The 14,412-nt window shown below is 42.8% G+C and overlaps 1 protein-coding gene across 3 annotated transcripts in view; it reads left to right on the plus strand.

Moving 5' to 3' along the window:
- The window catches only part of NELL1 (neural EGFL like 1), an 853,170-nt gene that overhangs the window by 183,124 nt on the left and 655,634 nt on the right, over positions 1-14,412 (plus strand). For all 3 annotated transcript variants that reach the window (XM_082659859.1, XM_082659860.1, XM_082659861.1), the window contains 2 exons: positions 5,063-5,197; positions 6,103-6,205. In XM_082659859.1, coding sequence (XP_082515985.1) covers positions 5,063-5,197; positions 6,103-6,205 — 238 coding nt within the window. The remainder of the gene's footprint in view (positions 1-5,062; positions 5,198-6,102; positions 6,206-14,412) is intronic.

The raw sequence follows: 14,412 nt of genomic DNA on the forward strand, positions 1-14,412 counted from the left end.
CCAAGAAAAGTGGATGGCAAAGCCAAGGCTCAAACTTAGATTCTGTAAGTTGGATCATAACCGAGGAAGTTTATGGTTGGAGGAGAGAAGATTAGAAAGAGAACCAAAAGATATAAAGAAGGAATGACTGATGGAGAGAGGGAGGTGAAAGCTACCAGTAGGAGGATGGCGATACCAGTGAGAAGAAGAATGAGCCCATAAGACGAGAGGAAAAGAGAAGTGTGTGTTCAGATGGTACCTGTTGGGATTGAAACGTTAGCATAGAGCTTGTGGCAGCTTTTGAAGGAGGAATGTCAGGGCAGGGACAAGCCCGCTTAACTCACCCATCTGGTTACAGCCACTTGTTTTCCTTAGATAGATGTGGGAATTTTCTGAGTCCTGGGTTTACATTATGTGTCCTCCTGCCAGGACCGCACAGGGGTCACTGCTATTGCATTATCTCCTTAAGGGTTTTCAGATCATAGGGACTGCTCAGAATCAGACTGCTAACCTAGGATCCGCCAGGTGAATTCTCAGCAAAGAATTCTTTAAGACTTCTGAAGGAAGATATTTCCCTCTAGCCAGTGCCATGGTCTGAGTAGGAAGGTCTTCCTTCTGAGCCTGGTGCAAACCTTGTTTCCTTTTCGTTCACTCTTAAGCTGAGGGTACAGCCCTTTGGGGCTGTACCTTGATGTAGGAGTTTCCTTTAAGACATCCCATCTTGGGCAGACCCTGTTCTCTATTTCCTCTCCCTGGCCCCCTGTGCGAGGTGGGAGCTTGAGGGCTCCATGTTTTGGCTAACGTCATGGAGGTTGGCTTTGGTGCTCACTCGCCTTCCTGGATCCCTGGCTGTCAGTTTGTTTTGGCCACTGTGGCTTTATTCCTTTTCTGTCAGCTCCTGTGATGATTTTTAAAAGTTACGATTTGTGTATATTGTCCAGCATTTTAGTTGGTTCAATTGGTGAAGTCTTTTAGGGTACCTAGTCTGCCATCTTGGTGGAAGCAGAGTGTAATACACCTCTTGGCAGAGTGAAGGAGATGGAGTCTGGAGGAATAAGACGAACTGGAACTCAAGTAGGGTTCCTGGGTGCAAAGGGAATTCTGTGGCGCCAAATCGACCTGGATTTGGGCTTTGCCTTTAGTTAGATAAGCCTATCATGGCAAGATTTAGCTGATGGGTTTGGAGGTTTGGTTTGAGTTGCCCAGCAGCTGTGATTAAAATAGGCATTAGTCATGTAGATCATGGTGGAGATAGAAATGGGCTTTGGAGTAAGATTCATCTGATGTTGAATCTCATTTTTATCACTTCTTTGGTTGTTTGCAGCCTGGAATGAGTCACTGGTCTCATTTCTAGCTGCAGTTTCCATGTATGTAAAATGGTGACAATTATTCTTCGTTTTATAAAGATTGCATTGAAAGTTGCTGTCAGAGCCCTGGTCTAGAGCCAGGAGGTTTTGGAAAACAGCAGAAAGTCCTCACACTTGGGTCACAGTGGAAGCCATGGAATCCTACCGGAGAGCGAGCCCAGCGCACAAGCTGGACAGGAGTTGGTAGCCAAAGTCACATCAAACCAAACAGACACAGACACCAGATCAGCTCAGGGTTGTGCCTAGGAGGGCTTGCTCTTCCTTTTCTCCTTTCAAAGTATAGGGTGATTGAAAATGACTGTGCCCTTGCTTGATGTAGGAAAGATCAGGGAAGCAGCTTGCATGTAGCGTCAGGTGACAGAGGTCAGGGTACAGAAGAGCCCTCTTGAAGAATCCCAACATTGTGGCAAAACCATACTTTTTCAAGGGGGAGAAGGTGCAGGGAAGCGGTCCCCTGATACTTCCCCTAAGTGATCCACAAGAGACCACCAATCCCCTGGCTTATTCTGGAAATTCTCCCAGGTAGTCTCTACACTGTGGGAACCACAAACCTGCTGAGCCAGGTACACAGCGATAGGATCAGGCTGTGTCCTGCTCTTGCATCCCACCTGTGCGGTAATCACATTCTTCCTTCAAGCTCAGGAGAAGAGATGCTGAAGATGGGGAATTTCTTGATTACTTCTGTTTAAATCTTTGACAAATCTATTTATGTAAATCAAGCTTGGAGTGGCGTTTCAGCTTGTAACATTGGATTTTGAGACTTTCATTGTTTCAAGGAGCTCAATAGTGATTTTTCAATTAAGCTTAAAGGTTTAATACAATAGATTTCTTTTTTCCCTTTTATATAGCAAATGCCAAATAAATAATATTTCAAAGGAAAAAAGAAATCTACTGCATGACTAATGTACTTAGATTCATTCATTGACCTCTTACTGTGAAAAAGGCCTCTGCTGTCTGTCTTTGAACGTGTAGAGTTAAGAATAAATGATTCGGTCCATGGTTGCTTGGATAAGTGCGCAAAGGTAAAACAAAAAAGAGTTCTAGATTTGATACCGTATCTATTTTGGATCTGCAGGCATTCTTAGAGAAAATGGCAGGTAGTGTAGAAATAGCTTTTGAAAATGAACTTGTATAAATTCAGCATGCTAATGCCAGTGACAGAAAATGTAATTCATTTTTTAATTCAGAGTTGTTTTTCTCCTTTATTGTTGCTTCAGGATTTAAGCAGGGGAAAAGGAAGGCAAGATTACATATTAAGTGCCTTTGAAAAATTAGCTTTTTGCCTTAATATTCCTTTGTCTTGGTGTCTGTCTGATGCATTCTTATCATCACAGAGATTAGGGTTTTTTACTGTTGTCAGAACAGGCTAAATATATTAAAAATTTAAAGACAGTACTCAGAAGGGAAGCAAAATCGGCCTTGAGAATAGCTTCCATTGTATTAAAATCGAGGCTTTTCCTTGCGGTTGAGTTTTGTAGGTGAGCATAGCTCAGCTTTGTTGGGCAGTCCTGGAAATTGACAATATTGCCTTTAGGCAAAGCTCCTGGATTTACAGGAAACTTGGGTAGATACAGAATAGCCTTTTGAACTAGTCCATAAGAAGTCCCCTTCTTGGAGTGATACAGACACTAGGGTTCTTCCAGACTTTCAGAGTAAGACAGGCACTTTCCTCTCACAAACAGATTCCTCATCCTGAGCCACTTTTAGGAAAGATTCCCTTCTAGTTCAACTCTTCCTTGTTCATTCCCCGGTCATATGTCTATCACTACCTTATGTGGGAACTACTGAGGCTATAGAAATGAAGTAAAGATAATATGTGATGAGTTATCACTTCCTTTTTATTATCTCTTACCAATACACGGTTTTGGTACTTGGTGTCACCAAACTCTTGGAAGTATATGTTATCTGCATTTCCTAAAGAATTCCCAGAGAACGTAATTACCGTCGATTCTGGATGCTCTATGATTAAGCTGGAGATTTAAGTGTAACTTGAATGTTTGGAAGATCATGTATAGTAGAGTCATAGGAAGCTAACTCTCAGGCACGGTCGACTCAGTTTTTTCGGGGTTGATTATAGTGCATGTGGTTTGTTTAGGATTCTATTTGTTCTTTTCCCTTCCTCTTGGTACTACCCATGGCAGGCAGACGAGGAACAAATTTTCTTGAGAAATTCCAAAAGTTTAGAGCAAGAGATGGAATAAATGACAAAAACCAAGGTTGAATTCCATTTCCAAAGAGTAGCACTGTTATGAGTAATTGAGAGGAGCATGTACGGAGTGGAACCATAGAAAATGTAGAAAGATGGTAGAAGTCATCATTAGCCAGGTTCAACCATTATAACTAAAATGTTGCCTCCAAATAGTCTTAGTTGGGATCAAAAATTGATTCAGTCTCCTGTATGGGGAAAATACTCAAGACGGGGATATATAAGTATGATTGAGAAGGAAAAGGAACTGTGTGATGAATTTTTAGAAAGTGGTATTTGTTCTTCTGTCATGACCTTCTCTATGTAAGGAGAAAGGAAGAAGGGTGAGATTGCTACCAGGCCAAGTTACTCCTTGGTATGGATGTGATGACAGAGAGATCACACCACATTTCAAGTTTTTTTTGTACCATAGTTTTGAAGGCAACCTGGAGTCGCCTACATGGACAGTGGTCAAGAGGGAGGGTTGGAACCATATCACGAGGAGCTGTTAGGGGAACCTGGCGGGGCTGACTGTGGTCAGGGGCAGGCATGAGGACAGGATAACCTCAAATGTTTGTAGAGCGGTTAGATTTACTCAGGATGGGCCACAAGGCAAAACTAGGTCTAATAGGAAGAAGGGAGAGAAATTTCACAGCTCAAGCTAAGAAAGACATTTCAAATATCCAGAGCTAACCAAGAAAAGTAGCTTTCGTTGGAAGGTAATGAGTGTCCCATCACAGTTACATGTGCAAACAGGGGCTGGATGACCACTTGAAGGGGTTACTTGTCACGTCATTTAAACTTTATAAACTCTTTCAAATCGGAGATTCTAAGATTGCATGTTTAATGGTAGCAGTTGGGTGACCTAAAAAAGGAAAAAGCTTTTCTTTTCTTTTCTTTCTTTTTTTTTTTTTTACAAAGTCCTCATCTCACCCGGGGGTTTGGTTGCCTCTCTTGAACTTGTCTGAACACCAAAGTGGATTCTGGGGCATTCTATTTGGAGGATACTGAGCTGGGGAGAAATAAGATCTGCCTATGACTTCCCAGAATTTTTCATAAAAGAGGAAGCAGTGACTTCCCAGCTTGTAAACCATGACACTCTGGTTAGTGTGTGAAGAAGAGGGATAGGATTGCGGGAGATAAATGTAAGGGCTTCAGAGCTGCTGATTAGATCTCCTGTAAACATTGTAAGGAGTCCTTGAGAACACATTCATTACAAGTGTTTCTGTGTGAGTTTGAGCTGAAAGCACACACGTTGATGAACACCCATGAGGTCCCTGAGATACAGTTTAATGTCTCATTTGGTGCTCATTAGACCATGGGAGCCAATATGTCTTCAATTTAGAATGCTTCTACCTTGTGTGAAATTAAAAAAAAAATCTTCGAAAAACAGATCTGGCTAAGAATCACTGAACTGCTTTGAGCATTTTTTTCTCCTCCCGCTTGGATTTATTTTTTCAGGTTGCGATTAGCTTTGTTAGGACAATGCTGTTGAATTACAGAAATTACACGTAGTCACTCTTGTTTGCAGCTGAACTATGCAGAGACAAGACTTAGTCAATTGGAAAACTGTCATTGTGAGAAGACCTGTCAAGTGAGTGGACTGCTCTATAGAGACCAAGACTCCTGGGTTGATGGTGATCACTGCAGGAACTGCACGTGCAAAGTAAGCCTCTTTGTACCTAAATGGACAGTTTTAAGAGGGCAGTTGTACAAATTATTGTGTAACCTGTTTCTTTATAATGCTGACTCTAAGAAGTACTGCCTTTTTACGAAGTGCCTACTTAGTAATTGGCGCAATTGTGAAGGGAAGCTGGAAAAGTGTCATTACAAATGCAAATTCTTATCAAGAGAAAGCAGATTTTAATTTCCAACGCACTCTAATATGATCTAACATGATTAAGAAGCTTACTGTTTAGAGATTAGAGTAGCAGAGGGAGGAAGGGACTCCTTTGGTTTTCAAACCACCTAATGGCTCATTCACAACTTTTCTCTGCTATAATACCTTTTAAAAAGGTGGTTTATTTAGTTTCTAGGTGTTTTCATTGTATTTGACGAGGTAGCCATTTTCTGTTTTAGAGACCCCCTGACTTTCTTTCAGGTTATCCCTTATTTGTATGTACTATTTGATCTGTTTCAGAGAATTACAAGAGGTTCCCCCAAATTAATATCGAAACCCTGTTCAGTTGCAATTATTTGATAACTATCTGAAGAATGCCATTGTTTGTCTGCAAAAATACAAAATGATTGTTAGCGCTTCAACAATGGTTGACAGGGTCTGCAAAAGGTGTTATTTATGTTCTTGTAAAAATAGGCTTTTCTGTTTTCTGCCTAATCTACTTAGTCCACATGGGCAGGTGGAATAAAGCCAGTGATGTGTATCAGAAAAGTAACTGAGGTGGCATGGGTTCGTTTGGGCTGGAGAAAATTCTTTATTTGGGGTCCTGGAGGGGACTGGGAGTTTCTCACACTGCTTCTGTTTCCCTGGTGAGGCTTCTGGGATGAGATGTGAGCTTTTTGCTGCTGAGGTCACTTCTGCTGAGATTCCTCTCCCTGTTGTTCCTTCCTCAGAGTGGCGCTGTGGAATGTCGAAGGATGTCCTGTCCCCCCCTCAACTGCTCTCCGGACTCCCTCCCTGTGCACATTGCCGGCCAGTGCTGTAAGGTCTGCCGACGTGAGTACTAACTGAGGGTCAGGGTGGCCCTCTGTGCTTCGAGATTGATTTATTCCCCTATTTTTCAGGCCCCAATTGATTAACATTGATGAAAGGAAGTCCTAGCAGTTGATATAATAATAAATGTATGATAAGAGTGGCTATATTTTAATCACTTGTGACGTGCAGACACTTTACATAGGCTATTTTTTGTTTTAAATCCTCACATCAACCTTAATTATTATTCTTTACATTCTTATGTAGAGGGAACTGGCGTTCACAAGTATTAAGTCACTTGTCCGAGGTCAAACAACTGGTGGTGTGTGGGGTTGCTCCGTAGTCAGGACTCCAAGGCTCCGTGTGCTTTGGTCCCCTCATTTTGATTGATCAAGGGCCACACTCTGTGTTTCGGCTCTCTGAGGTCTTGGCCAGGTTTCCTGTTATTAAAGGGCCTTTGTTAGGAATTTCTGGATTGAACTTCAGTTAAAATATTGGAACAATTTCCTTCAGAGTTGGCGGGTCCAAATTATATAATGATTTAAAAATCCTTTTCCGTCTGAATTACAAAGGACACTCTTTCAAATGAAATGGTGAAATGAACACTGAGACAACCAGGAAGAGTAAAAGCTGTCATTTAGAATGATTGGTATGTGCCAGTTACTATTTTAGGTCATTTCATTCTATTAACTTATTGAAACCTCACTGCAATCTTTTAGGTGGGGATTATTTTTATCCCTGTTTTATAGGAAGCTTGGGGAAGATAGTTTACCAAGTTTGCAAGGCTGGTGAGTGACAGAGGTGAGATACAAAATGAATTCTGTCTGACTACAAAGCCCAAAGTCTTTTTATCAAACCATATGCTCTTCTTTGAAAAAGGAGAGTTTAGGTTAGAAATGTGCCATCCGATGGATAATTTTCAAGACCATTTCTCTACCAAAAAACCCACCATCATCACTAGGTCTTCAAAACACAGTGGTCTAGTTTTTTGTCAAGAATAGCATGTCACCTAATATGACAGTGGAAGTAGGGATAGCTGGTCTGTTTGTACCAGCCCAATCTTTTTTTATACTCTTTCGAAAGGAACTTTGGAAAATGTCTTCTATTTATGGTTGGCACGGTACACCCGTTACTCTGGAGGGCTTACGCAGAGTTGATCTAAAAGAAACTTTCTTATTTCTATTCTAAGTGCTTTTGGAAGTCATGTCTGGCAATACAGATAGATCAGGGGCCCAGATGTTGAGATTATAGTTTGATTCCATGATGGAAAGATAGTTTTTAGTAGCCATAGATTATTTTTTTCTATCTTGATATATTCTATATAATAGAGGAAGAAGTTGAGAAACTTAGGAATTTGTTTAAACAATACGAGGTACTTTTAATCTATTACTTTGAGCTCTGTGGATAGATCTGTGAAAGCTGTCTCTTGGCAGTTGTTGTTTGGACATGGGAGTAGGTGAGTCCTTCAGCTGTTTTTTGTGTTAAACTTTTGATAATCTACTTGTAAAAGCGATGGAACATTTGAAAACACATAAGGATAAAGGTAAAGATGGAAAAATCACCCATAATGCCACCACTTGGAAACAAACACTCTTGAAGTTGTAGTGGATTTTGTTTTTTAAAACTTATACTTTGTGGACAATTGAGGTTTTATTATGCAGATAATTTTAACCTACTTTGTTGACTTAGCGTTATCACTTAAGTGTATTACTATCCTTTAAAAAACTCTGTATAAACCTCATTTTAATGAGCTTCATAGTGTTCCACCCTTTGGCTGTTGTGTAACTTATTTAATTATTCCCCAATTGTTGGAGAACTAGGTTGTTTTCCCACTTTTCACTATTGTAAATTACTCTTCAATAATATGTTTTGTGAGGACACATTTTTGTATTTTACGTTTTCTTAAGATAGAATTCTCCAAAGTAGAATTATTGGGCCAAGAGACTGACATTTTCAAGGTCCTTGATGTATATCATCCAATTATCCTCTCACTAGAAATGTGTGGGATAGTCATTTTTCTTTATTCTAAGTTACTGGAGAATATTAAGTTTTAAAAAACATTTCAGCAAGTTACCCGATTTTACCAAGATGCTGATACATGAGCTAGCTAAACCATCAGTGTGCTTTTTGCCTTTGTTTGGAATTGATAGCAGTTTAGCTAGGTAGAATGAATTTTCTCAGCAGCTCTGATCGGTAGTTTGAAATGTTTATAGTTTAATAAAATGGTAATACAAATAAATGCTTAAGAACACTGCTCAATTATCATATGACCCAGCAATTCCACTCCTGGTCATATATATGGAAAAGACTAGAAGGGTGGGATAGGGAGGGTAGGAGGAAGATGCAAGAGGGAAGGGGATATGGGGATATATGTATACGTAAAGCTGATTCACTTTGTTATACAGCAGCAACTAACACAACAATGTAAAGCAATTATACTCCAATAAAGATGTTTTTAAAAATAAAAGTAAGCAGAAAAAAACCATCTAATTTGAAAAGATATAGAAGTTTTCAAATATTTTCACATCAGGAAAAGGATGGAAAATATTTCCTTTGGTTGTCCCTTTCAGATAAAATTTCCCAAGCTACTCTCTGGATTTGGGTGGGTCAGCGTCCGAGGGTTTCTGAGAAAAAGTATTGATTTGATTCAAGAGCCGATACATGAAAGCTGATTGTTTTGTGTGCTCGTTTACTAAGTGTTCATCCACTCGTCATGGCTTCAAGGAGCTGTAGCACTTACAGATGAGGACATCCATGTGGCAATAGGAAATAACCTGGTCTAAGTGTTTAAGTCTCAATTCATTATCTGAGAAAAATACTTTATTTTGATAAAAAAACCCAATAAATCAGGCCATCTCCAAGAGCAAGGCAGTTTTCATAATTTCTGATACTAGGCTCTTCCTCCATCTTTTTGGGAGGCATCAGGGAGAACTCAGGAGAGCCTTCTAGATTCCTTAGCTATGGGCATGGAAGTCCAGAAAGTAGTGCAGGAGTCTCATTCCTCCAACATTTCTTGGGTGTCTGCTCTGTTTAAGGAATTGAACATACCTAGCTACACATTAGAATCCCCTGGTGAACTTAAAATAGAGTGTCCCAGGGCCCCTCTCTGATCTGCTAAATTGGAATCTCTGGACAGTGGTGTCCTAGAATTAGTATTCTTTTGGTAGATAGATTTGGGAACCATCAGAGATGGGAGAGAAGGAGAAGGATGGAGAGGGAATCTTGAGCTATGCAAAACAGCATTTGCAAAGGAAAACAAGTTGCAGAAGGACAGGGAGATAGTCTGTTAGGTGATAACAGGGTTTTTGTAGGTGAGAAGTAGAAATAAGCTGCAAAGGTGGGTTGGGGATGGACGATGCTGACTGTAGTCCACTGAATTCGTTCAGTCATCCTTACTGAGATTCCTCTCCCGGCTCTGTTCTGTCCTCTGGTTACAGCAACGGGCACATGTGGATCATTCATTCTATGTCAGACACTGTTAAGCTTTTTTATGTGTATTAATTCATTTCATTCTTCCAAAAACCTAGAGTCATAGGCTCCACTATGATCCCCATTTTATAGATGAGGAGGTAAAGCACAGAGAGGAGAACTAACTTGTCCAAGGGCTCTCGGCCTTGGTGGAGCCAAACTAAAACCCAGGTAGTCTGGCTCCAGAATTAATGCTTTTAACCTGTCTCCTCTCCCCGCCTGCTGTCCAGGGAGATGTATGCCCCATCTCATTACAACAGAGTACTGTGCAGTATGTATGCTATGTAAGATGCAAGGGTAGCACAGAGAAGGGAGTGATTAATTCCATCAGAAACTTAGGTGTGTGTGTGTTAGGAAGACTTCATGGGGGAAGGAATAGCTGAGTAGGGTGCTGACAAATGAATAGGAGTTTGCCATGTGGACAAGGTAGGTAAGAACACACCTGCCAAAGGGAATTGCACATACAGAATCATGGAAGTAAACACAGCGTTTGTTTGGGGGGCTCAGAAGCAAGCTTTGGAAGCAGGGTTTGGCATAATCAGAGAAATGCTTTGATAAAAGCCCCTGTGTGGGGAGAGCTGGAGGCAGGGAGCTGGGTGTGGGATTCAGGCCCATTTGCAGGTGGAGGTGATGAGGCCGGCAGGCAGTTAGGCACAGCCGGAGGACATGGAAAGGAAGGGATGAAGCTGAGTGATGGCCAAAAGACCTGGGGCAGGGTAGGTACTCTGTAAGCATTTTTTTTTTTTTTAACGTGAGACAGATGAATCAGGGACAGAGCATCTGTAAGGGAGCAGTTGCCAGGTTTCGAACAAGAGCCTGTGGGAGACTCATAGTGTGATTAACAGAAATAAGGCAGGTGGAAGAAATGGCTTCAGGAGCAATACATTCTGTTCGGCATAGGAGAGTTGAAGATGGCTGAGGGACAACCAGTTTGACGTGGGCGTCATGCTCAGAGAGGTGGTCTCTGAAGCTAGGTCTGTGAACGAGCTCACTGAGGGAGGATGGCTCCTTGGGCATTGAACTTTTCTGCTCTGCCACTCTCCTTTAAAGTGTAACACAGAGTGTTGATTTTGATGTTCTCAGCTGCTGAGTGCCAAGGGATGGCTGGAGTGTGTGCAGGGTGCAAATCCCTAAATAAAGACAGAGCAACCTCACATCCACATCCGACAGGGGTGCCAAGTGGGGCCTAAAGGTTGTTTATTTAGTGTGCACCCGAATGGCAAAAGTGTCCATCCATCGCACTAGAGCAATCAGGCTCGGATTTGAAGGGCCACGTGTCTGTGGGCACAAAAAGATACAACTGCATAACTGTTTCTGTAAATCCCCAGTACCTTTGTTTCTGACATCGTGGAGAAGCGTGTGTTGGTGCCGAGTTTCAATTTCATCGTCGGACACTGTGAAATGGTCTTGTTTGCATGTCCCCAGTGTGATGTGAAGGGCTTCAGGTATCCATTTACATTTCTACTCATACTAAAAGCTGTTGGAATGGCATCCCAAATGCCCCAGCCACAGGTACTGGAGCCTGACTTACCTTCTGCTAGAATTTCCCAGATATCAAAAATAAGCCTTTTGGCTGTAGATCAAGAGGTTAGATAATGAGGACTGGTATTAGGCATACGGTGGGGCCGGGAAGGAAGGGCATCGTCAGAGAAGTGGGGTGAGGATGAGGAAGCAGGGGAAATTCTTGTGACCTTCAGTAGTGATGCTGAAAGCTGTCCTGAGATAACTTTAGAGATACTGATATTGTAATCGTCCATGCATCCTGCATCAGTGCCAAGGCTGTGAATGGCTGAGGTACACAGCATCATGTTGATGTCACTTGCAGCCCCTAAGGCACCCTGCCATGTGAAGACATGAAGTTCAGTGGACATTTAATTTTTATACCAGGTTGGTAGATTTGAGAGATGGATGTGTCCCCGTGTGTGGTGTGACTGTAAACAGTAAGACACTCCTGTCTCCAGATCGAAGTTCTGGGATGAGTGTCTATCAGAGGATGAGAGGAATCGGGCAGATGTCTTCAGACAGGGTAGCAAGCGTGATCCTAACATCATGGGGGTGGCAAGGTGCAAAAATAAGGAAGGAAAGTCTATTTCTTTGCTTCCCACCCTGGGCCAAGGAGCAGATGGCAGATTTGACAGCCGTGTATTTAGCAGAATTGTCACTCTGGAGCAAGCCATCTTGCCAAGTTGGCAGCAGCTGTGTTTGGGAGTGTGGGAGTTTATTAGGCAAGAATTTCAGGCTCTTGGAGGTATGGTCTCCCCATGCAAGCAAATAGGGGAATCCACGTGATCATTAGGACCCATGAGTCAGAGTCAACTGATTTATCTGGAAAACTGAGGCATAAAAGATGATCGGGGATAATTTTTCAAAATGAAGTGAGGAAGGGGGTTATCTAGAAAATGTTATTGGTTCTCTACCTTGTTGTTGATGGCTTTGCTCTGAAAACCTTGGTGTCTGCTTTTAAAGTTTGGAATAGCATTGAATAGCAGAAAGAACTCTCATCTGGGAATCACATTTCTCTGGGTTTTGCTACCAAGGAGGCTCATTAATTCTAAAATTGTTACTAACAATAAGCCCAGAGAGGCACTGAGCCTGGGGCTAGAGATAAAGTTATGAATAGACATAGTTCCTACCCTCATTGGGGCAACAGAGGTAAAATGTGATATTTTCTCTGTTAGGGCGAGGTCCAGAGTACCGCACAAACACAAAGTGAGGGCAATTCTCCAGTGTTAGAGGTCAAGAACAACTTCTTGGGGGGAAGTCGGGCCTAAGTTGAAACTGATGGGTATATAGGATGGAAGGTTACCAGGAGCAGGTAGATGAGGCTGAGTGTTCTGGAGAAGCAGAACAGTACATGCAAATCCCAGAAGCAGAGCATGGAGGAGTCTTAAGTGGAGGTGTGAATGTTTGGGAGTTTGGGAGGGAGAGTGAACGCACAGGGATGGCCTTGTGTGCTGAGTTCAGGAATTTGAACTATATTCTGAGGGCTTGAGTGACTCATAATGATTTTAAAGCAGAGCGTCCTATTTGCACTTAAAATATATATTCAACTGTTGTATGGGGAAGGACTGGGTAAGATTAGACCAGAACATAGGAGGCAAGTTAGGAAGTTTCCTGGTAGACTAAAGAGGAGGGATAGCCTGAGTGAAGGTAGCACCTGGGGGCAGGTGGTGGGAATGGAGAAAAGTGGGTTGACTTGAGAAACAAGGAGGGAGCTTTGCAGGGATTTGGGTACTGATTGGACACGGTGCTGAGTAAGAGGAAGGGCATAGAAGGGCCCTAGGCGGTGGGGTATGGGTGGTGGGTGTGGAGGCTAGGGGTGGATACTGGTACCATTCACTGAATGCAGATACTAGAGAGGCACAGATCTGAGTTAGGTACGTGTTGTTTGTTGCAGGGCAGGTTCTGAGAAGAAACAGACTGTGAAACGGAGATTTGCTTGTACTTTATTAGGAAGTTCAGGATCAGTTCTGGGGTGGGAATGAGATAGTGAAGGAAGCTGGGTTGGGCAGAAGGAGAGGTTGAACTGCAGTGCAGTTACAACAGATACCTCAACCATTTCTCCAAGGAGTTGTGGAGCTGGAATGACCCTTGGAGTTATCCTGAGTTGGGGCAAGGGGCCAGGACTTTGCAACATCTTCATCAACCGCTCATTGGATGTGGGCTGTGCTGGGAAGGGGCCTTGACTTTGGACAGGGGCAAGTCCCAGATCACTATTCAGCTGAGAGCTGTAGCTCATCACCTGTCTGGCAGTTTCAGGAATGTGACCTTTGGCCGTGGAGGGGGATCTGGGTTGCACACCATAGTAGCCACTGTGGGATCGTGATGTTAAGTAAACCAGTGTCTCTGGGCTTTCCTCTTTCTGTGGTCAGCAAGAGGGAGTTGGATGAGTTGTTTGCTGAGGTCCCTACATACCTGAACATTCCATGAGTCCGAAGATTGTAGAACTAAGAAACTACCAGATTGAATTCACCTGTTTCTAACAGATGGAGAAATGGAGGTTCTGAGAGATGAGGTGCTTTCTGTAAGACAGTGAGTTAGTGGTGGAGATCTCTTCGAGTGCGTGTCTTCACTTCTGCTTCTCCTGAGGACGAGGGCTGAAAGCATCCTCATTTGTGCGGAGAGGGAGTGATCAGGCCTTTGCTTTCCTGTGGATGTGGCTGGAGAATTTGGCAGAGATACATTAGGGTCATATCAAATTAACATATTCTGCGCTTGCTTAAAAGTGGGTCAGCATTTATGCTTCTCTGTTAACCTTTTTCCAAGGCCTGTCTCTCCTCCCTGCCCTCCCTGTTAGCCTGTTCAGCTTACCTTTCCAAAGGCAGTCTGTCTAGTACTTTTTTTTTTTTTTTTTGCGGTACACGGGCCTCTCACTGTTATGGCCTCTCCCATTGCAGAGCACAGGCTCCGGGCACGCAGGCTCAGTGGCCACGGCTCACGGGCCCAGCCGCTCCACGGCATGTGGGATCTTCCCGGACCGGGGCACGAGCCCGTGTCCCCTGCATCGGCAGGCGGACTCTCAGCCACTGCGCCACCAGGGAACCCCTGTCTAGTGCATTTTGATTCAGCATTTTACTCACTTGTATTTCTTAGTTGTCTCTGAGCTTCTTGGGAACAGTTAAGTTAAAGACATGCGCTTCCTATGATCACAAGGGGGAAAATGGTGTCTTTCTGCACGTGACTGAGGTCCTGATGAGTGGAGTATATATGCAAGTCCGCTCTCACCCAGTCATTTGTTTTATGGCTGGAGTAGCTGAATCAAA

The sequence above is a fragment of the Grampus griseus genome (assembly GCF_964374135.1).
Source record: "Grampus griseus genome assembly, chromosome: 8".
NCBI classification, from domain to species: domain Eukaryota; kingdom Metazoa; phylum Chordata; class Mammalia; order Artiodactyla; family Delphinidae; genus Grampus; species Grampus griseus.